The sequence below is a fragment of the Oncorhynchus kisutch genome, linkage group LG17 (genome assembly GCF_002021735.2).
Source record: "Oncorhynchus kisutch isolate 150728-3 linkage group LG17, Okis_V2, whole genome shotgun sequence".
Classification (NCBI taxonomy): Eukaryota; Metazoa; Chordata; class Actinopteri; order Salmoniformes; family Salmonidae; genus Oncorhynchus; species Oncorhynchus kisutch.
In genome coordinates this window covers 9679140-9704052 of record NC_034190.2, presented here as the reverse complement: position 1 = coordinate 9704052, position 24913 = coordinate 9679140, and the positions used below count along the sequence as shown (strand labels likewise).

Below are 24913 nucleotides of genomic sequence, written 5' to 3'. Positions count from 1 at the left end.
GGAAGAAAACACTGTGTTTTGCTCTCTCCTCGTATGTTTTCATCTCCGAGGCCTGGCCCTCAGAGAGACAAAAGCTCCCTTTCTGGGCCGAGTCCCTTTGATTCAACTGCAGAAGATGGATCGTCACATTAGTCAGTGAGACATATCTCTGACTTGGAATTGACAATGTGTCTTCACTGGGAAAGCATTTTCTGTGAACCATCAGAAGCCAACAGTGAGTACCTATAACCATCTACTTTTTTTCATCTGCGAAGAAAATACTAAGTGACCAGAACTTCAGAACTCAGTTGCCTGAATGTCAATATTTATCTGTGAAATATCCAATTTGCATTAAATTGTTCTTCTATGACAAGAAAATAGAAACATGTCTCGGTGAATGATTTTCTGCCCTTGACAGTTATTTGTGTTGTCAGATCATTTAAATGTCGCTGATGAATTTCAGCACTTCTTCAGCACTTCTCCACCCCTCCCCCCCCCCAAAAAAAAAAAATTCTCTAGTGATAGTGACCAATATAGTGTGACCAATATGTGTGTGTGAGAGGGACAAAGTGAGAGAGAATGTGGGAGGGGAGAGTTCTGTCTCAATGAAGACACCTGTCACAACATATGGACTTACCATCCATTTGATTTGCCTCGAGGTTAAACTACTGCCTGCTGTTAGTCACAATACTGAAGGAGCCAACAGGTCCACTGAGCTAAACATGGGTATTCAATGGAACAGGATGAAGATCCACAGTCAGGAGAACCATGAGGAGTTTCTTAAAGCAATGGGTGAGAAGGCAGAGAAGATGTTCATGAGCGTGTATTGTACTCTTATAAAGTACTTTTCTTTAGTTTCTATTATGTGCTTTAGCTGTACCTGAGATGCTTGTCAAGATGCACAAGGGTCTTAAGCCAACCACAATCATTAAGCAGAAGGGTGACGACTTCACCATCAAGAGTTGAGGCTCCTCTCCTCTCCGCACTGTCACCAACTCATTCAGTATAGGAAAGGAGTCCCAAATCATGGATGGGGGGGGGGGGGTCATGCATAACCTAGGAATGACTCTGCATGATCGACCATAGACCTAGGCATGACTCTGCATGATCGACCATAGACCTAGGCATGACTCTGCATGATCGACCATAGACCTAGGCATGACTCTGCATGATCGACCATAGACCTAGGCATGACTGCATGATCGACCATAGACCAAGGCATGACTCTGCATGATCGACCATAGACCAAGGCATGACTGCATGATCGACCATAGACCTAGGAATGACTCTGCATGATCGACCATAGACCAAGGCATGACTGCATGATCGACCATAGACCTAGGCATGACTCTGCATGATCGACCATAGACCTAGGCATGACTCTGCATGATTGACCATAGACCAAGGCATGACTCTGCATGATTGACCATAGACCAAGGCATGACTGCATGATCGACCATAGACCAAGGCATGACTGCATGATCGACCATAGACCTAGGCATGACTGCATGATCGATCATAGACCAAGGCATGACACTGCATGATCGACCATAGACCTAGGCATGACTCTGCATGATCGACCATAGACCTAGGCATGACTCTGCATGATCGACCATAGACCTAGGCAGGACTCTGCATGATTGACCATAGACCTAGGCATGACTCTGCATGATCGACCATAGACCTAGGCATGACTCTGCATGATCGACCATAGACCTAGGCATGACTCTGCATGATCGACCATAGACCTAGGCATGACTGCATGATCGACCATAGACCTAGGCATGACTCTGCATGATTGACCATAGACCTAGGCATGACTCTGCAAGATCGACCATAGACCTAGGCATGACTCTGCATGATCGACCATAGACCTAGGCATGACTGCATGATCGACCATAGACCTAGGCATGACTGCATGATCGACCATAGACCTAGGCATGACTCTGCATGATCGACCATAGACTTAGGCATGACTGCATGATCGACCATAGACCAAGGCATGACACTGCATGATCGACCATAGACCTAGGAATGACTCCGCATGATCGACCATAGACCTAGGCATGACTCTGCATGATCGACCATAGACCTAGGCATGACTCTGCATGATCGACCATAGACCTAGGAATGACTCCGCATGTCTCACCTTGTTTAGCCAGGAGACACTAGAGAGTATTACAAAGCTTTGTTAATTTGCATTAATCAATCAAATGTATTGATAAAGTCCTTTTTACATCAGCCAAGTGCTATACAGAAACCCAGCCTAAAACCCCAAACAGCAAGCAATGCAGATGTAGAAGCACGGTGGCTAGGAAAAACTCCCTAGAAAGGCAGGAACCTAGGCCGGAACTTAGGAAGAAACCTAGAGAGGAATCAGGCTTTGAGGGGTGGCCAGTCCTCTTCTGGCTGTGCCGGGTGGAGATTATAACAGTACATGGCCAAGATGTTCAAACGTTCATAGATGACCAGCAGGGTCAAATAATAAGTGGTTTTAGAGGGTGCAACAGGTCAGCAGCTCAGGAGTAAACCTCAGTTGGCTTTTCATAGCCGATCATTCAGAGTTCGAGACAGCAGGTGCGGTAGAGAGAGAGAGAGTCGTAAACAGCAGGTCCGGGACAAGGTAGCACGTCCGATGAACAGGTCAGCGTTCAATAGCCGCAGGCAGAACAGTTGAAACTGGAGCAGCAGCAGGTGGACTGGGGTGGACTGGGGACAGCAGGTGGACTGGGGACAGCAACGAGTCATCAGCCCAGGTAGTCCTGAGGCATGGTCCAAGGGCTCAGGTCCTCTGAGACAAGAGAGAAGAGAGAAAGAGAGAGTTAGAGGGAGCATACTTAAATTCACACAGGACACTGGATAAGACAGGAGAAATACTCCAGATATAACAGACTGACCCTAGCCCCCGGCATAAACTATTGTAGCATAAATACTGGAGGCTGAGACAGGGGGGGTCGGGAGACACTGTGGCCCCGTCCGATGATACCCCCAGACAGGGCCAACCAGAAAGGATATAACCCCACCCACTTTGCCAAAGCACAGCACCCACACCACTAGAGGGATATGTTCAAACCACCAACCTACTACCCTGAGACAAAGCCAAGTATAGCCTACAAAGTTCTCTCCCACGGCACGAACCCGAGGGGGACGCCAACCCGGACAGGAAGATCAAGTCAGTGACTCAATCCACTCAAGTGACACACCCCTCCTAGGGACGGCATGGAAGAGCACCAGTAAGCCAGTGACTCAGCCCCCATAATAGGGTTAGAGGCGGAGAATCCCAGTGGAGAGAAGGGAACCGGCCAGGCAGAGACAGCAAGGGAGGTTCTTTGCTCTAGTGCCTTTCCGTTCACCTTCACACCCCTGGGCCAGATTACACTCAATCATATGACCTACTGAATAGATGAGTAATCAATAAAGACTTAAAGGTCGAGACCGAGTCTGTCTCTCACATGGGTAGGCAGACCATTCCATAAAAATGGAGCGCTATAGGAGAAAGCCCTGCCTCCAGCTGTTTGCTTAGAAATTCTAGGGACAATTAGGAGGCCTGCGTCTTGTGACCGTAGCGTACTTGTAGGTATGTACGGCAGGACCAAATCAGAGAGATATGCCAAGCGTCACGTCTGGAGGAAACCAGGCACCATCCCTACGGTGAAGCATGGTGGTGGAAGCATCATGCTGTGGGGATGTTTTTCACCGGCAGGGACTGGGAGACAGGATTGAGGGAAAGATGGACGGAGCAAAGTATAGAGAGATCCTTGATGAAAACTTGCCCCAGAGTGCTCAGGCCAACACATCTTTTTTATTTATTATGCAAGCATGGAGTTTTTTATTTAACTTTATTTAAGAACACATTTATATTTACAATGACGATCTACCGGGGAACAGTGTTTGTTCAGGGGCAGAAAAATACTTTTTCATCTTCTCAGCTCTGGAATTTGATCCAGCAACCTTTCGGTTACTGGCCCAACGCCTCAAAATGCAGGCATTAATGATACAAAATTCTATAATTGTATTATTATTTTACCTAAAAAAAAGTGTCGTAATTACAGGCAGTTTACAGGTAGCATACCTAGTTGGGACTGGCAACAAAACCCACCGAGATTATTTTATGTTACTCTTTAACAAAACCACCTACTCAGTACCTACAGATATTGCTGCTTCCTCAGCACGCTGTGATAACGGCACCTAATGTGTTTATTTATGTGTTTATGTAGGGCGCATCTGACTCCCTGGTTATACACAATTTTAAAAAGATACAGCAGATGTTGCTGATTTTGTTTGCGCTTTCACTTGCTTACAATTGCGCGAAGTAGAACACGCGCCTGCGCATTCCTTCTTCCACGTAGCTGCGCCACAATCTCTGTCTGCGCATAAAGCCAAAACATAGCAGAAATATTTGCTGTAAAGCTGCGTTTTTGCTGAATATTTTGAACATGGCCAGATATTTGAGACCTCCAAATACATCGCTTTTCATCAGAAACATTTCCGATGAATCCAGGTGAGTACACATTTGGAACAAATCCCCCTAGTCGAGTCAACTAAATACTTCGACGCCCCGAGCTAGCTAACATTAGCCCAATGCTAGTCGGCTAGCCACGCGCTTCGGCCTGACTTGACCTTACCGGGGTAGCTAGACCAGAGGAGGCTAGACTCAAATCCTAGTCCATAAAAATCAAAAGAAAGCTACTATCATTAGATCCGATTGAAACATACGTTTGTATTTATATCAATCTGGCAATACTTCGAAGTAGTTAGTTGTCCTGCCTAATGAGCTAACGTCGTTAGCTTGCTGTAGCTTCCGGTGCACACTTCGGTGGGAAAATAAACTCCGCTTTTGCTTTATGCAATTCTAATATAAATGGCTTAAACATATGATTGTTAGAATGACATATTCCCCATATCTAGTTAACAGCCATGTATTTTATTTGCAAGAACAACACTACATACACAGGCCTACACATAGTAACACAGTAGCCCAAAGGCAGGTAGATGGCGATACTGAGGTTTAACCTTACTGTCCAAAGGGGAATGCAACGTTATGCAGCCAACTATACACTCATCTCCCCCGTGGACCGGTTTATACTTTAAACATTCTCAATTCAGGGAAAAAAGTAGTCGATAATAGTTTTAATGTCGACAAGGCTATAAATATATAACCTACTTTAATTAATAAAACGCCATTTTCCACTACCATGCTACTGTGGCTAATGCTAGTCCCGGATGTTGCGTATCGCGTTCTACCAATCATGTTGCAGCAGTCTTTCTCCACAGCTGTTAAGATAGTTTCAAAATAAGTTGTTCCCAGAAATCCTTTAATATAATATCATGTACCATATCACCCAGTCATCTGTCATCACACTATCACAATTTCCTTACCAAGGCCAGTATACTGTCTCCTCGAATAATGCACAGTCCAGCTTATTGTCTGTTTACATATTGAAATTATTTATTTGATTAACAAATATGGTGTGTCAATCTTAACTGATTTATGTATTTTGTAGAGCCCTTTTTACATCAGGAATTGTCAGTGTTTTACAGATATCCATCCTAAAACCCATAATGAATACAGGGTGTGAACACTTCAAGACTGTAAGGACAGGTGGTATTTAATGTTTTAGGCAGTCAAGGGATGTGGTGGTAAGAGGCATGGTAGTCAGAGATCAGTCCAGGGCAAGCCAGCTAGCCTGCAGCATGGGATGGGCAGGTCAACCAGGTGGATTGGTGACATGCAGAGCCAGGAATCCTCAGGCATAGTGAGAGAGAAATGGGGTTATTAGTGGCAGCATTCGGATCCATTTAAAAAAAAAAATGTATAATCATTTATTTACTATTAATTACACTTTTCAGATTGCACAAGTTTATGAACATATCACTTAATAGACCTGTAAACAAAACAATCATTACATGAATTAATGTGGGTTAAAAATCATTGTATTCTCCTTTAAATCTAATTTAAACTTGATAATTTCACATCGTAAATGTTTCATCTTATTAAAACTGAATATCGCTCTGTAAATTAGTTCATGCTAACCAATCCAATACATGCCATTGAAACTATCAGAACGGGGGGAGAGACTGCTGCAAGTCTATTGCTGCACTGGTGTGTCAATTTAAGTAACATAATAAAAAGCAATCCATCAATATCCGTCAGTTTAAGTTAGAGATGTTTTTTGTTTGTTGCATGAACTGCATATCAATACGCGGCCTTCCGCATCTGCGGTGGTAGATAACCGAGCTACAGTGATGTTTGTCAGACCATGAGACATCCCGAAAATCGGTCTTCTCACGAAGACGTCTGCACGGTTTGGCTCTGCGGCCCCCACAATTGTCACAGGTCAGAAGTCCGTGCAATCTGTGTCAACTTCTGTGGGTAACGTTTGGGCTACTAACTGTGACCCCACTGTGGAAAAGTGAGATTCTCACCAACACGTCTCCGTTTTGCTCTACGACTCCCACAAATGTCACAGGACTCGTGACTATTATTTCTACATTGTAGAATAATAGTGAAGACATCAAAATTATGAAAATACACACGGAATCATGTAGTAACCAAAAGAGTGTTAAACAAATCAAAATATATTTTAGATGTGAGATTCTTCAAAGTAGCCACCCTTTGCCTTGATGATACACACTCTTGGCATTCTTTCAAACAGCTTCATGAGGTAGTCAGTCACCTGGAATGCATTTCAATTAACAGGAGTGCCTTGTTAAAAGTTAATTTGTGGAATTTCTTATCTTAATGTGTTTTAGCCAATCAGTTGTGTTGTGTCACCGTAGGGGTGGTATACAGAAGATGGTTCATATTATGGCAAGAACAGCTTAAACAAGCAAAGAGATAAGACAATCCAATTCTTAAGACATGAAGGTCAGTCAGTCCAAAAAATGTGAAGAACTTTGAAAGTTTCTTCAAGTGCAGTCGCAAAAACCATCAAGCGCTATGAAGAAACTGGCTCTCATGAGGCCCGCCACAGGAAAGGAAGACCCAGAGTTACTTCTGCTGCAGAGGATAAGTTCATTAGAGTTACCAGCCTCAGAAATTGCAGCCCAAATAAATGCTTCACAGAGTTCAACTAACAGGCACATCTCAACATCAACAGTTCAGAGGAGACTGCGTGAATCAGGCCTTCATGGTTGAAGGCCTGATTCAAGAATGAGAATGAGTAGGTGTGTCCAAACCTTTGACTGGTGTTAAAGCAATCCAGTATGTTACTAAAAAATATAAAAAAATCCTGAGCTCTTATCTCCTCCTAGATATAGCAAAGACATTTTTTTTGCCATTTATGAATGTGTTATTCAATGCCTATGTATGGACTATAGTAGTAAAGGCCAAATTCATTATTGTATCCTAAAATTCACGGGGGATACGAGTGTATAGCTGGCTGCATAATATTCCCATTGGCCGGTAAGCTGAAACAACTAAATATTGCAATCTTCCGGCATTTGGGCTACTAACACAGGGGATTTGAACAATTCTTGGAACTAAGATACATTTCAGAGTGTGCATGAACTTCAAAAAAAGTTTAAATTGTGTTTTTAATGCAAAGAAGTGGTATCTTCATATTGCCCAACAGAAACCACCGGTCTCAGCGGTCTGTCCGTGGCTCCCATGGTGGTGCCACTTTATTCTGGAACTTAAGACTTTTCCTCCAGGTCATTGAAGTGAAATTTCTATCTATTTACGGTATTCAGGCCTGAGGATTTGCGGCGTGAGTTTGGTCGCTATGGGCCTGTAGTAGATGTCTACATTCCACTTGACTTCTATTCACGCCGACCGAGAGGATTTGCATATATTCAATATCCTTTCCCTTCTACAGTGAGCGTTATGAAATATGTGTTTCTCTTTTTGTTTTAATTTTGAATGTGGTGTAAAACTTAACATGCTTTCTCAGACGGTGTCTTCAAGCATTGAGTTTTGGTTGTATAATTGATTTGCTGTGACTGTTTTCTGTATGTACACGCTGAAGAACTTTTTAATATCTAACTTACATTTCTCTGTTGCCCCAGAAAATGTAAAGGTATCCAGTTGTTGTGGAAAGTCCGGTGTAGAGTAGATCTAAAGACAAGCAGCAAAAGACCGCCAGGATGCAAGAAACAGAGAGAGGGAGAAAGGTTGAAAAAGAAAGAGAATTTAAAGCTTGAAGAGACAAAGGAAAAAGGGGGACGGAGTCGAGGCTTGGATATGTCATCAAAAGAAAGAGGAAAAGGGAAGAGATTTTAAAGGGCAAAGACGAGCAGGAAACCCAAGTTCTTCTGGGAGGCGGTTAAAGAGCTTAAAGATCAAGATGTAAGTCAAAGTCGAGCGTGTTTAAGGTAACAAACCTGAATTATTTTGTATCCTCTCCAAAAAAAATGAATCGACAAATATTACAGGAAAAGCCATCAATACATAGCCAATATGCTAAATTTGATTCTTAATTGAACTAAGAAATTATAATTGTACTCTTATCAATATATTTTGCACTCAACAATATCATTTGAAACTAAAGCAGTATTGGTTACTTGGTAAAGGCCATAAAATTAGCAACACATTATTGAAACATGTTTGCCTCATCTTTAATCTTCAGAAGAACCCAACATGCACTTAACAATTGTTCCAGAACCTACGTTTAGCTTTATACTGTCAGCCAATATGGCTTCCCTTATGATTAAGTGGCAGAAGATGCATTGTATTACAACAGTTGTGCTGAAAAGAATTTAACCACATAAGACCAGAAGGTAAGAACCTTAACAGCTCAGCAAGTTTGAAGATGTGCGCGACGCAGAAGATGCTCTTCACAACCTGGACAGGAAGTGGGTGTGTGGCCGACAGATTGAAATCCAGTTCGCGCAGGGAGATCGAAAGAGTAAGACAGTTACCCCAATTTATTGTTTGCTGAAGTAACTATGTACCATATCGAGCAATTTACTGATTTTACTTTCAGCTGTAAGTTCAAATACATGTATTTCCTACCTGACGTGGTACAGCTGTAATACTTTCAAGTAGAGCTAAAGCATTTGGTACTGTATGTCTGCTAGTTGGGTTTTTATCTCTTTACCCAAGCACCCTTTTTATTTTTCCATCACAGCACCCAATCAGATGCAAGGGAAAGAGGGGGGATCTTCGCGCAGCTCTTCGCGGCATGATGATCGTGATTATGATCGGGACAGCCGTCGTAGGCGCTCTCGCAGCCGTAGCTACCAAAGACGCAGGTCACGCAGCCCATCCTACGAGCGCCGGCCCAGACGCTCTGAGAGTCCCAGAGAGTAAGGCCCTTTCTAGTGTTTTCCAACTGCTTCAAATAACTCTATTTGGGGGGGGTTCAAGCTGCGAAGCTTCTATAAAATGTCAGTTCTGATGAGTACATTCTGCTTGACAATATACTTTTGTTACCCAGCTCCCGTGGAAGGATGTATGGTGGTAGAGGAAGAAGCAGGAGCCCGGAAAACGACAGGTGGGTCCTTCACAGCTGAACCACTGACAATGATTGCATCCCAAATGGCACCTCTATTCCCTATATTGTACATTACTTTTGACCAGGATTTATTGGGCTTTATTCAAAAGTAGTGCATTATATAGGGAATATGGACCTATTTGGGAGGTACACAGAGCCATGTTCTGGGCACTTTCAATTCATCTATCAATCATTAGTTGGCTGTGATCTTCTGTCACTTTTGTTGTCTTCGTCAGTGGAAGCGTGATTCTAATAATCCAATGGTTTTGTTCTTTACGCAGGCACAGGCCACCCCCACGTGACCACAGACGACCCCCTCCTGGGCACTCCCCTCACAGCCAGTCCCGCTCCCCTTCTCACTCCAGATCCAGGGCCCAGAGGGAGTCCAGAGGAAAGTCTCGTTCCCACTCCAAGTCCCTGAGCCCACAAGATGGCGACTTCCACCAAGCCCCCGGTGGCTATGAGCCTCGGGACGAGGCGTCGTCCCGTATGCGTTCCTTGTCCCGCTCGCGTTCCCGTTCCCTCTCACGGTCCCGCTCTCGCTCCAGGTCCTGGACTGGGCGCAAGTCAGGGGGACACTAAACATGTTTGTTGGATCTTTTTGACAGTAGTTTTCTTGCTGGATAATTGAATGTTCATGGAACAGTTGTTGGTTGGTTTGTTTGTTTTTGTTTGCAAAAATGATATTCCTTTGTTTTTTCCCCCGTTTATTCCCTTTGAGGAAAGACAAACATGGTATGCTTCTGTTTTTAAATCCATCAATCCCAGAAATGTCCTGTCATTTACACCCTCTGTTTCTAGTCATTATATCTTATGTAAAAGGGTTGTCTTTCATAAGACCCAGGGTTATAAGTACTGTACAAGCCAAGATCAAGGCCAGGATTGCATTCCATCAGTGGTAGGTTTGTGTAATGACACATGACATTTTAAAGGTAATTTCCGTTTGAGCAAAACACATGCAGCGTTTACTATGAATGCAGTCTTGGCAAACGAGGGAATATTGCTTTTTAAAGTTGCATAGCTGAAAAGGGCTGATCAGATTGAATCCTGGCCCTTGTCACTAAAATCATTACCGTGACTGTCTAGGTCGGGTACATTGGACACTGTTCCACACAGTTGGGATGATTTGTAGTGTAAGTTACCTGGCCTGTATAAGAGCCGCTAGCCGCTGGTGGGACAGTTATTTTCTAATGCTGTTTTTTTTGTTCAGCGATACAGGCCCATGTTAGTCCTGTTTTGATTTAATACATTCTGATAGCCCTAATTTTCATGCCTTCCAGGAATTCTAGAATCATTTCAGTAGTGTCATCCTGTCAACTGAAGGTTTGCTTTAGTTGCTATGGTTTTTACATAGCCTGTTGTATTTTGTATTGTTTTCTGACATAAAAACATGACCTTGATCCTTCTCTCTGTGTTAGTGCTTCATACTCAACGGTTCCTATGGTGGCTTGTATTATTCTATAATCTTTGTTTCCTTCGACAGCAACTCAAGAAGTGTAGTCTTCCTTCCTTCTAGATATCAGTTATACTCCACTGTATATGCAACTGTATCTTGAGTAATAAATGTGTAAAAATGAATGGTAGCTATCTAGTTTGGGTGACATTCTATCAGACATTGTTTCCCTGCATTTCTGCATGTGAGGATGTTTTACAATTCAATACGGTGTGCAATCATCAGTCTTACTGAGACGTCGACTTAAATCCGAGGATATCTGTACCTGGCCATCTATTTGATTCTGTAATATCACTATACACAAAATACCTTGAATGCTAATACCATACATGTGATTCCATGTGATTCGGGAGGAATCATTTTCATCTTGATAAAGCTTATTCAAAAAATCTAAATATAAGTTGGATGGCTAAAATGAAAAGGATTTGAATTTTGTATGAAGCCTAAACTTTGAACTGAGCTGAACAATTGGAACAACAGCAAAGTAACCAAAACATTAAAATATATCAATCAAATATTCTACTCAATTGCTTACATGTTCCATTTGATTCCAATTTTAACTTGTACGTTTTGGTACATAAAATACTACATTTTGCAATGGGATGTGTAAGGTAACCATAGCAACTGCAAGTGTGGGTGATAAGTGATAATGCTTATTTTTCCAATACAAAAGAAAATCTATTTTAATCCCGTCTGTGCTGTGCATAGTTTTCCCAGATCATTGCTCATACTTTCCGTGATCACGATTGCTTTGTATAAAATGCCCAAGAAGGGGGAGCACAGAAAGCACTGTTTCTACAGAAATGAATGACAGTCCTCAACAAAAAAAACAATTAAATTGGTGAAAATATTACATAATACACTCCGCTACAGACAGCAACAAAAACAGTTGAAACTAAGTAGTATTGCTGCGGTAGAATACCAATTGACAGCAAAATAGTTCCTCCAACGTTGAGGTCAGATGCTCTATTAAGTGCCAACGCTTGGTATGTGCATTACTCCATTACTTCACAGAACAACAAGCAGTAACAATATAGCCTGGGTGTCGGTCTGTTTCTGCTCCCTTGTCAACTAATGCCAAACAATGGAGTAGGCAAGAGCACAAACTGATATGGGACCAGGTTAGTAGCAATGAGGCAGGGCAACCAAGAGGGACTGCAGACTTAATACAACAAGACTGCTGCTTCCTTCTACTGCTCTGGCTGCTGCTTCCTTCTACTGCTCTGACTGCTACTGCTCTGACTGCTGCTTCCTTCTACTGCTCTGACTGCTGCTTCCTTCTACTGCTCTGACTGCTGCTTCCTTCTACTGCTCTGACTGCTGCTTCCTTCTACTGGTCTGACTGCTGCTTCCTTCTACTGCTCTGACTGCTGCTTCCTTCTACTGCTCTGACTGCTGCTTCCTTCTACTGCTCTGACTGCTGCTTCCTTCTACTGGTCTGACTGCTGCTTCCTTCTACTGCTCTGACTGCTGCTTCCTTCTACTGCTCTGACTGCTGCTTCCTTCTACTGCTCTGACTGCTGCTTCCTTCTACTGCTCTGACTGCTGCTTCCTTCTACTGCCCTGACTGCTGCTTCCTTCTACTGCCCTGACTCCCCAAAAACACAAGTATTGCTGAGCCTGCTGTGCTGTACACACATTTTACTATAACCAGGAAGGTGAGTGGGGAGGGGTGTCCAGATAACAGTACTCCTAATCTTTGTTCTACAGTATGTCCAATTTTGCTCAGTTTTCATAAACTTCTAAGCAAATGATGTGGTGTTTATACAACATTGATATATGAAAGGTTGTACTGTATGTGTCACACACACTCGTTCTACAATTCATCAATGTAGGCACATTGGCAATTGACCAGATTATTCAAATGAGATATACTTTGAGACATTTTGCCAACAAAGCTATCCAGTTTTCTTCCAATGCGCTCAGTTGTGAGTCAACTGATTGTAATCTTTCATGGTGAATTTCAATAAAGATTCAGTTTGAGCTTTTCAAATAGCCAGAACTGGTTATAAGTGCATCACAGGTTGCTGTGAAAATTACAAACATTGGTTTAACTTCCCACAAGCTCCTACTCCTGACAATCAAAGAGTACAAAAACGTTAATCTGACTGGGTCGTATTCACTAGGAACCAAACAGAAGCAAAGGGGCGGAAACGGAGAGGGACTACCTGAACATACTAAGAAATAAGAAGATTGTTTCCATGTGTTTAGGTCAGATACAACAACACCACCAGCACAGTTCTGGTTATATGGGAGAAAATGTGTATTGTTGTTGGTCTCTGCTGGTGTCTTCTACCTGAGGCTTCTGCATACTACAGAGAGATCTCTCTTTCTTCTTCTTGTGAACAATTGACCTGATTATTGAAATGATATATACTTTTGAGACATCTTGTCAACAAAGCTATCCAGTTTACTTCCAATGCCAATGTGCTCAGTTGTGAATCAACTTATTGTAATCTTCTTTTTGCGAGCAGAATCAGAATGAACCTCAGTATAACTGTTACACTGCTCCTTGATGCTGCATGTCCATGTTGGTCATAGACTGGAACCTTGCCCCTGCTCTGCTGCGTGTTGACACGGTCCTCCTACCAATGCTGACTTTACTTTGTCACCTGGTAAGATATTTAAAATGTAAATAAAAACATGCTTGGATACAAAAGCATCACTAACTAACCAGTTCAGAGACGTATGTTAAAGATACTAGCCTATGGCTCTGAACCAAGTAGAGAGTGACCCTCAGTTATGACACATGCCATTGCTTTGTTCTGTACTGATGTTATGGTGTTTGTGTTTTTCTGTGTTGAACATCAGTCAACCTCCGCAAACACTAGACTACTTTGTACCTGGAAAGTGGATCAATGAGCGGCTAAAGTTAATAATAGCAAGTCAATCATTTCATGATGAACTAACGTTAGTGCAGTTTATTGACTTTAACTATGCGACCCAGACCAATGATTTCCAGACCGATGGTCATTTGTCACTAGTTACTACAGCCATAATGGCATAATTGGCTATGGTAAAAATTCATTAACATTTTTTGGTCATAATTTAATGTTAGGCATAAGGTTAGTAGTGTGTTTAAGGTTTCGGTTAAGGTTCAAATCTGATTTTAAGAAGATACTTTTTAGAAATACGCGGAGTTTAGCGATGGACTATGACTTTGTGGCGGTAGTAACTAGTGACGACCCAGACTAACGAGGTTACGTAGAGGATAAAGAGAGGCCCAACTCGGCGGAAAATCTGTCTCTCTCCAGCAGGTGGCGTTTTTTCCTTGTTTCGCCTACCAAGCAAGGAGTTCTTGTATGGAGGTCAATGAGAGTGTCGAATTTGGTCCCCCCAAAAATGTACGGCTTATTTGAGTTTTTGTATTTGTCTTTAATTGGGATCCCCAATAGCTGCTGCCTGCCGCAGCTAATTATCCTGGGGTCCAAACACATTAAGGCATAAAACAATCCAGTTTACACATTACACCAAAAAACTAAAATATAAAACAGTACATCATATAACATTAGTACACCACTACATATCTACAATACAAAACGTATAATACCACCATACAACAATATTACAATGTACGTGTATGTAGAGTGCGTGTACTAGCGTTTGTGTGTATCACAGTACCCGCTGTTCCATAAGGTGTATTTGTATTAAAGAAATATATGATTCTACTGCTGCATCAGTTACCTGATGTGGAATTAGAGTTCCATGTAGTCATGGCTCTGTGTAGTACTGTGCGCCTACCATAGTCTGTTCTGGACTTTGTGAAGTCTGGTGGTATGTCTTGTGGGTATGCATGGGTGTCCGAGCTGTGTGCTAGTAGTTTATTAAACAGACAGTTCGGTGCATTCAGCTTGTTAACACTTCCTACAAAAATAAGTAGTGATCAAGTCAATCTCTCCTCCACTTTGAGCCATGAGATTGACATGCATATTACTAGACTGCTTTGTGGACAACGACTCCCATTGTCAGGGCGGAGAGACATGTATCTTGTCAGTGTATCCATAATCGTTGGGAAACATTAGCTAATGCCTGCATAGCTCATATAGATGTTATTAAATTACTAATTAGTATTAGCTGCGTGGCTTTGGGAGAACACTAGGAGCGGGCAGCTATATTATGCAAGCTATATCGCCTATTATTAGCTGGCTAACGTTGAACTTATCATTTTGGTTGTTAAAAGAAAATACGTTTAATTTGATAAAGTAAAGATATTACTTAAATCGGTCAGCTAGCTAGCTGTGTTAACTTTTTTTAAAGGAAGCAAAATTCATATTTCGGTCTGAACTCCGCCCAGTAAGTGGCGGTGAAGGCAATTAAAGGTGTGACATCTGCCTTAAAACGAAAGTTAGATGGAAGAAGACGCCATTTGAACGTTGTTATTTAGCAAGCGAGTAATTTAACAAAACACTGAGAAAAATAAATTAGAAGACAAGAAAGCGCAAGACGGGACAGCCAATCTTCATTTACTCAGTTACTATTAGCAGCTATCCTACATTTTGACCGACACCCCTCCCCCCAAAAAGAAGTTGTTTTCTGGACAAAGTTAGCTACCATGGCGTGCACAGCTACTTTGAAGCGTTCAGTGGAGTTGGAGGCCCTTCACAGCCCTCAATCTCCAAAACGGCGAAGGTGCAGCGATCTGCCAGGGACTCCGGTCTCCCCGTCTCCAAAGCGATGCAACCTGCTGTCTGCTACAGGTGACAACAGTTCGATGTCACCCCAATCGACTTGTGGAGGAGAACACAGGCTCACCCCAGGTTAGTCGATTGCCCGAATTCTAATCTAATAATAATTAAGCCTGATTTTTAAAGGCTGTAGCTAATAGGCCTACACTGAAGCAAGACAAGATCATTATGATGTAAAAGGCATACAAATATAATATGTAGTTAGCAAACGTTAGCCACTAGTCTCAACTCACAAGTTTGCCAGAATGAACCCGGCCCTGATTGTAACATGTTTATCCTAGCTAGCTATGTCAATTCGTTTCTAGTCGATGACAATACCTAGGTAGGAAACAGTGGTGGGTGGAAGAAAAAGTACCCAATTGTCATACTTTAGTAAAAGTAACGATATCTAAAATAGAAAATGACTCAAGTGAAAGTCACCTGGTAAAATTCTACTTGAGTATATGTCTCAATGTTTTTGCATGTCAAAAATCGAATCAAATTCTATTTTGTCGCATGCGCCAAATACAACAGGTGTTCCTTTACGACAAGCCCTTAACCAACAATGCAGGTCAAGAAATATAATTAAGAAAATATTTACTAAATAAACTTGAAGTTTAAAAAAGTTACATAATAACAATGAGGTTAGGGTAAGAGTCTATGTGCGGGGGTACAGGTTAGTCAGGGTAATTTGTACATGTAGGTAAGGGTAAAGTAACTATGCACGGATAGCAAACAGGGAGTAACAGCAGTGTAAAAACAAAGGGGGTGTCAATGCAAATTGTCCGGGTGGCCTTTTGATTAATTGTTAACTGACATTGCCTAGTAGATACAGTTTAAGTCAGTTTGCATACACCTTAGCCAAATACATTGAAACAATTTTACATTTTTCACAATTCCTGACATTTAATCCTAGTAAAAATTCCTTGTCTTAGGTCAGTTAGGATCACCACTTTACTTTAAGACTGAAACATTAGAATTATCAGTGATTTATTTCAGCTTTTATTTCTTTCATCACATTCCCGGTGGGTTAGAAGTTTACATGCTCTCAATGAGTATTTGGTAGTGTTGCCTTTACATTTTTTTACTTGGGTCAAACGTTTCAGGTAGACTTCCACAAGCTTCCCACAATAAGTTGGGTGAATTTTGGCCCATTCCTCCTGACAGAGCTGGTGTAACTGAGTCAGGTTTGTAGGCCTCCTTGCTCGCACACACCTTTTCAGTTCTGCCCACACATTTTCTATGGGATTAAGGTCAGGGCTTTGTGATGACCACTCCAATACCTTGACTTTGTTGTCCTTAAGTCATTTTGCCACAACTTTGGAAGTATGCTTGGGGTCATTGTCCATTTGGAAGACCCATTTGCAACCAAGCGTTAACTTCCTGACTGATGTCTTGAGATGTTGCTTCAATATATCCACGTAATTTTCTTTCCTCATGATGCCATCTATTCTGTGAACTGCAGCAAAGCACCCTCACAACATGATGCTGCCACCCCCCCCCCCCTCCCCTCTCCAAAAAGTACCATCTTTGTCCCCATGTACAGTTGCAAACCATATAGTCTGGCTTTTTTATGGCAGTTTTGGAGCAGTGGCTCCTTCCTTGCTGAGCAGCCTTTCAGGTTATGTCGATATAGGACTCGTTTTACTGTGGCTATAGATACTTTTGTACCCGTTTCCTCCATCTTCACAATGTCCTTTGCTGCTGTTCTGGGATTGATTTGCATTTTTCGCACCAAAGTACGTTCCTCTCTAGGAGACAGAACGCGTCTCCTTCCTGAGCGGTATGACGGCTGTGTGATCCCATGGTGTTTATACTTATGCAAGTTTGGGCTGCCTGGCTCATTGCGAACTAATTTGCCAGAATTTTACGTAATTATGACATAAATTGAAGGTTGTGCAATGTAACAAGAATATTTAGACTTATGGATGCCACCCGTTAGATAAAATACCAAACGGTTCCGTATTTCACTGAAATAATAAACGTTTTGTTTTTTAAATGATAGTTTCTGGATTCGATCATATTAATGACCGAAGGCTCGTATTTCTGTGTGTTATTATGTTATAATTAAGTCTATGATTTGATAGAGCAGTCTGACTGAGCAGCAGCAGGCCCGTAATCATTCATTCAAACAGCACTTTCGTGCGTTTTGCCAGCAGCTCTTCGCAAGCACAGCTCTGTTTATGACTTCAAGCCTATCAGCCTAATGGCTGGTGTAACCAATGTGAAATGGCTAGCTAGTTAGCTGGGTGCGTGCTAATACTGTTTCAAACATCACTCGCTTTTAGATTTTTGAGTAGTTATTCCCCTTGCTCTGCAAGGTCCGTGGCTTTTGTGGAGCGATGGGTAACGATGCTTCGAGTGTGGCTGTTGTCGATGTGTTCCTGGTTCGAGGAGGGGGACGGAAGCTATACTGTTACACTGGCAAAACTATAGTGCCTATAAGAACATCCAATAGCTTAAGGTATATGAAAGGTATATTTTACATGGCACATATTACTTTCTTCTCCAACACTGTTTTTTGCATTATTTGAACATGTTTCATTATTTGAGGCTAAATTGATTTTATTGATATTTTATATTAATTTAAAATAAGTGTTAATTCAGTATTGTTGTAATTGTCATTATTACAAATAAAAAAATTGGTATCGGCTTTTTTGGTCCTCCAATAATCGGTATCGGCATTGAAAAATCATAATTGGTCGACCTCTAATCCTGACTGGTAGCATCACTGCCTGTTATGGCAACTGCTCGGACTCCGACCGCAAGGCACTACAGAGGGTAGTGCGAACGGTCCAGTTTTTTTGTCTTCACTATTATTTGACAATGTAGAAAATACTACAAATAAGGAACCCCAGAAATTAGTAGGAGTCTCAACTTTTGACTGGTACTGTACATACGGTCACTGTAGGGACGACGACGTCGTCAATGCACTTATTGAAGAAGCTGGTGACTGAGGTGGTGCACTCCTCAATGCTATTGGATGAATCCCGGAACATATTCCAGTCTGTGCTAGCAAAACGGTACTACAGTGTAGCATCCACATCTGACCACTTCCGTATTGAGCGAGTCACTGGTACTTCCTGTTTTAGCTTGGTAGCAGAAATCATTTAAAATTCCTTAAATTAAGCAAACGGCACTTTTTTAATTTATGGATAGCCAGGGGCACACTCCAACACTCAGACTTAAAAAAAAAAAAAAATATATATATATATATATATTTATTTTTTACAAACGTGTGTTTAGTGAGTGCCAGATCAGAGGTGGTAGGGATGCCCTGGTCATGATGAGTGCATGAATTGGACCATTTTCCTGTCCTGCATTCAAAATGTAACAAGTACTTTTGGGTGTCGGGTATGAAGTACATTCTTTTCTTTAGGAATGTAGTGAAGTAAAAGTTGTAAAGTACAGATACCACAAAAGACAACTTATGTCGAAATTGAGTATTTTTACTTAAGTACTTTACACCACTGCTAGGAAGTCATTTATACATCCATCTACCTACCAAATTGAAAATGATGGATTGATTAGGTGCATGCATGTGACCATGTTTTATCACGCAACCGAGAGACATGTGGGAGGCCTGGGTTGATGCGTGAGGAAACACTCATTCCAGGATACGCCAATCATGTTAAGATTACGTTTTCTGTTTCTCTTCTCCACAGAGCAGATTGTCCAGAATCTCAGGCAAGAATACAGCCGCTATCAGAGGAGGCGGAAGCTTGAGGGGGCCTTCAACCAGAGCCAGTCCCAGAGTCTAAGTGATGGCCCAGGCCAAAGCCCTGGCTTCATGGCACCAAGTGCCCAACCAGGTGTGTTTTCATGCACTCCCACCAAGCTGAACGAGATGCCGTTAGCATCTGATGGCAAATAAATGATTGTAAGAATGAATAACACACACACTGTGCTGTCTCACTGTAGGGATGAATAACACACACACTGCTGTCTTGTTTTTTTGGTGTGGTGAATAAGAGCCACCAGAGTTAAATTCTTAAGAATTCTGCATGTGTTTATTCTAGATGTTTCAACATCCTGACCTAGTAAGGTGGTTCTTTTTAACCATCCATAGGGCACCCTATTCCTGATGTAGTGCCCCTGTCAAAAGTAGTCCACAATAAAGGGAATAGGGTGCCATTTGGAATTTTGCATGTGCAGTTGTCAGGCCACAGACCATTCCTTGTCATGTTATGGTTTCTCCAGGTTCTTCTGTGAAGAGGGACCAGCCCTGTTTCACACTGCACCAAGTTGGCTCTCTGTGTGAACGGATTCTCAAGGACCATGACGAGAACATCCGTGAAGAGTATGAGCAAATCCTCAACACTAAACTGGCAGGTATACTGAGTGACTTCCTCTTTACAGATATGTGCCAGGATTCATGAAGCATCTGAGTAGGAGTGCTGATCTAGGATCAGTTTCACCATTTTGGACCATAATTAATCAGTTTACATAAGGGGGAGTTGGGACCTGATTGCCATATCGGCTCTCCTACTCTTCAAGGCTTTAAGAATACAGGCCCAGATTGACATCTCATGGTCAGACAGCTCAGTTTAATAGTTTTAATTCCATAGATCATTTGATGTTTTGGTTCCTTCCCAGAACAATATGAATCGTTTGTGAAGTTCACACATGACCAGATCATGAGACAATATGGCGCCAGACCCTCCAGCTGTGAGTTCCAACGATATCACAACACGTTAACTTTTATCCTTGTGTTTCTGCAGGGCCTGTTTTTAAAATCATAATTTTCTTATTTTTCAGATGTCTCATGAACTATCTTAAATAAGGAAGTTACCTGCTCTCACGTCTAGACTGCTGCTCGCCTATCTCCACGTTTTTCTTTACTACTTCAGTACTATGATTTTCTTTTGACTTTTAACACTCAATAATCTGAGTTGTACTTGTGTGGGTGTGCTCTTTTTTGGGGGGGGAGATGGATGGTTGACATTCCTTTTTAATAAATTGCTGTAGAAAGCTAGGCTGATGTGACTTCTATTTAACCTCCCAAACTCACTGCTGCAGCATGAATCCTCACTTCACCAACCGTACATGAAAATGTGGTTCTCCTTTTTTTTCCATTTTTTATTTTTTAGAAATGAAAGTTATTTGCCATTTTGTGCTTTATCTAAATTGTATTTGATGTTATACAGGGGGTACTTCAGTGTACTACAGACGGGCAATTGTAGTTTTGCTTTTCTTCAAACATATTTTTGTACATGGCTGACTCCCTTGTCTTGCATATTTCAATTGATCTACCCTTTCCAGAAACTGATCATGTCAACCCCAGGAGAATCTGTTTGGAATTGGCAAGGTTCTTGTTCAGACATTCTACCCAATTATGCTGCAATTGAGGAGATGCCAGCAAAGCATGTGTCGTTATACCGAGCTCTTTATAAAATATGCAGGCTATTACTCCCAAGAATAACATGATTGGAAGGGCTCATTTGTTGACTGGTTAAGATCCTTTTCACAGGGATAGCCTATGGTTGAGGCTTTGTTTCATGTGAGAATGAAATGTGGGGAAACTGCACCTATCCTCTCTTGGTTGGGAATAAAACACCATTCAAGAAAAAAAGATTGCGGTCAGAGTAAAGTATAACTGCAGTTATTCTGAAATTACTGTGTCCAAAATACACACGGTTGAAACTGCAGTCCTTTAAAAAAACATGTATCTATAATACTTGGGCCCTTGAGAGGTTTGTAAGAAAACACACTCATTGTAGTGACCTTCTCAAAGTTTTGAATCTGTAGCTGGTCCCCTTTTATTTTTTTTATTTTTTTATTGAATGTTCTGCATATGATTTTATAAACTCTTAATGTACTACTTGATATCCCTATTAAATTACTAGTTTTGGGTTATTAGTCAGGGGATCCTATAATACTGGTGTGTTCTGTAAAGCCTGTGATTAGGACTGAAGGGGGTTATTTAGTCCTTTTACATAGTACTAATACAGAATACAGTGAATGTATGTCTTTAAAGGATGGCTTTGGGTTGAAACAAAAATGATTTTCATCATTCAAACATGAGCTAATGTGCTTCTTTACAAGCTGTATACATAGGGTGCAAGCCTACCATTAGGAAGTACCATTTTGAATGCATCATGAGTTATGACCTTTATAACCATTTCTTTATACAGACGAAGACTTGATTCTCTAATTGTGTGGTTTTGGATTGAGTTCTACAAGAAGATCTTACTATGAACTTTTAATCCAAAAATACCCAATCAATTTTTTTAATTGTCCTACATGTAATGTGTCTTTTGAGCTCAGTTTTGCTGTACACAATTATAACATTGTTGAAATAAAGCCTTGATTTGAAGGGAATCATTTTGAATGTAGTTCTTGTGAGTTAAATTAGAAGACTATGAGTCGGCACAAGTGTTTATTTGTAGCAAATGAAAATAGTGCACTGGGGGACAGCATTAATGTAGCATTTGGTAAACATTTTTCATAACTATGGAGAATATCAGTCCATGAAACACAGTATCACAAATACTTGAAAGATTTCTAGTATCGAAAGGGTCCAATATATTCAATGTACTGTCGAAGTACACAGTTATGATTGCTCGAAGCTACTCAAGAACAATTGGTATGGGCGGGAGACTTCCATTTTCTATGGCTTCACAATTAAACCAACAACAAACCTGGTAGAACAACCTGTTCTCATAGCATTTTGCTTTATCTAAATCCGGACCGGACAACATGGCCTCCGATTTGACACACTGAACTCTGTCTGCAAAGTAGTTGGTGAACCAGGCCAGGCAGTCATTAGAAAAACCGAGGCTACTGAGTCTGCCGATAAGAATGATTGACAGAGTCGAAAGCCTTGGCCAGGTCGATGAAGACTGCTGCACAGTACTGTCTTTTATCGATGGCGGTTATATCGTTTAGTACCTTGAGCGTGGCTGAGGTGCACCCGTGACCGGCTCGGAAACCAGATTGCACAGCGGAGAAGGTACGGTGGGATTCGAGATGGTCAGTGATCTGTTTGACTTGGCTTTTGAAGACCTGAGATGGGCAGGGCAGGATGGATATAGGTCTATAACAGTTTGGGTCCAGGGTGTCTCCCCCTTTGAAGAGGGGGATGACTGTGGCAGCTTTCCAATCCTTGGGGATCTCAGACGATATGAGAGATTGAACAGGCTAGTAATAGTGGTTGCGACAATGGCGGCGGATAGTTTCAGAAATAGAGGGTCCAGATTGTCAAGCCCAGCTGATTTGTACGGGTCCAGGTTTTGCAGCTCTTTCAGAACATCTGCTATCTGGATTTGGGTAAAGGAGAAGCTGGGGAGGCTTGGGTGAGTAGCTGCGGGGGGGGAGGGAGCTGTTGGCCAAGATTGGAGTAGCCAGGAGGAAGGCATGGCCTGCCGTTGAGAAATGCTTGTTGAAGTTTTCGATTATCATGGATTTATCGGTGGTGACCGTGTTACCTAGCCTCAGTGCAGTGGGCAGCTGGGAGGAGGTGCTCTTGTTCTCCATGGACTTTACAGTGTCCCAGAACTTTTTGGAGTTAGAGCTACAGGATGCAAATTTCTGCTTGAAGAAGCTGGCCTTTGCTTTCCTGACTGACTGCGTGTATTGGTTCCTGACTTTCCTGAACAGTTGCATATCGCGGGGACTATTCGATGCTATTGCAGTCCGCCACAGGATGTTTTTGTGCTGGTCGAGGGCAGTCAGGTCTGGAGTGAACCAAGGGCTATATCTGTTCTTAGTTCTGCATTTTTTGAACAGAGCATGCTTATCTAAGATGGTGAGGAAGTTACTTTTAAAGAATGACCAGGCATCCTCAACTGACAGGATGAGGTCAATATCCTTCCAGGATACCGGGGGCCAGGTCGCTTAGAAAGGCCTGCTCGCAGAAGTGTTTTAGGGAGCGTTTGACAGTGATGAGGGGTGGTCGTTTGACTGCGGACCCGTAGCGGATACAGGCAATGAGGCAGTGATCGCTGAGATCTTGGTTGAAGACAGCAGAGGTGTATTTGGAGGGCCAGTTGGTCAGGATAACGTCTATGAGGGTGCCCTTGTTTAGAGATTTAGGGTAGTACTTGGTGGGTTCCTTGATGATTTTTGTGAGATTGAGGGCATCTAGCTTAGATTGAAGGACTGCCGGGGTGTTAAGCATATCCCTGTTTAGGTCACCTAACAGAACAAACTCTGAAGCTAGATGGGGGGCGATCAATTCACAAATGGTGTCCAGGGCACAGCTGGGAGCTGAGGGGGGTCGGTAGCAGGCGGCAACAGTGAGAGACTTATTTCTGGAGAGAGTAATTTTTCAAATTAGTAGTTCGAACTGTTTGGGTATGGACCTGGAAAGTATGATATTACTTTGCAGGCTATCTCTGCAGTAGACTGCAACTCCTCCCCCTTTGGCAGTTCTATCTTGACGGAAAATGTTATAGTTGGGTATGGAAATCTCAGAATTTTTGGTGGCCTTCCTAAGCCAGGATTCAGACATGGCAAGGACATCAGGGTTGGCAGAGTGGGCTAAGTGAGTAAAACAAACTTAGGGAGGAGGCTTCTGATGTTGACATGCATGAAACCAAGGCTTTTTCGATCACAGAAGTCAACAAATGAGGGTGCCTGGGGACATGCAGGGCCTGGGTTTACCTCCACATCACCCGCAATCAAATCACAATGATGTTTGACCAGTTTCTGTTTTAGCCAACTCCAATGATGCTATATGAGAATGACAATAGTAGAGAAAGCTAAAACAGCCAGTGACATCCTGACAGACTTCATGGACAGCAACTACAAATAGTCATTTGACTTTAGTAACAAATAGAGCGAGCCTTAAGGAATTATGAGTTAGACGCTACATATTTCACAACTTTGAAACTCAAAAAGGGCCTGGATTGGCTGGTTCAACTAGTACTCCTAGGGCACAGGCCACAGTAAACAAAACCAAGGATTCGTCCAAAATGGCATCCTATTCCTTTAATGACTAAGGCCCATCGGTCAAAAGTACCGCACTATATAGGGATGTGGTGCCATTTGGGATGCAACCCTAACCTTCCAACAAGCCATAGCTATTGATTTTGTGTAAATTGAATAAAAAACATGCAATAGCTGGGGGGGTCAACTTAATTAGATTCACAGGGAGTCATCCATGTATAAAATCGGACATGACCGATTGATCTCCAGTACGGAGAAAAAGCACTGATCGAAAAGTATAGTGTACCATGGTGGAAGCACTCCAGACTCTCATATAATTTAATATGGCATGCATTCACTTTGACTTGTATATGTGGAGAGCAACTGAATCTAGGCCCCCGAATCCCTTGAATCAGGAAGTGAACACGGAATGACAGTGAGATTGCAACAAGAAGTATTTCAAACCAGAGGCCTCATTTATAAACATTTGCTTTGTTTTTACACTCACATTTTAG

The 24913-nt window shown here is 42.1% G+C and overlaps 2 protein-coding genes across 2 annotated transcripts; both read left to right on the top strand.

Annotated features, from left to right (window-relative positions):
- Positions 1 to 4302: 4302 nt before the first annotated feature.
- LOC109907159 (serine/arginine-rich splicing factor 10) lies at positions 4303 to 10996 on the top strand. Its single transcript, XM_020504963.2, has 6 exons — positions 4303 to 4480; positions 7672 to 7776; positions 8722 to 8825; positions 9048 to 9225; positions 9357 to 9413; positions 9695 to 10996. Exons 1-6 carry the CDS (start codon positions 4416 to 4418, stop codon positions 9993 to 9995), a joined length of 810 nt encoding a protein of 269 aa, XP_020360552.1. The 5' UTR covers positions 4303 to 4415; the 3' UTR covers positions 9996 to 10996.
- Positions 10997 to 14932: 3936 nt separating this feature from the next.
- Positions 14933 to 21851, top strand: LOC109907157 (akirin-1A). The gene is made up of 5 exons (XM_020504962.2): positions 14933 to 15623; positions 19196 to 19342; positions 19731 to 19862; positions 20127 to 20198; positions 20289 to 21851. The coding sequence occupies exons 1-5, from the start codon at positions 15419 to 15421 to the stop codon at positions 20297 to 20299; spliced, it is 567 nt and encodes a 188-aa protein (XP_020360551.1). The 5' UTR covers positions 14933 to 15418; the 3' UTR covers positions 20300 to 21851.
- The last annotated feature ends 3062 nt before the right edge of the window (positions 21852 to 24913 follow it).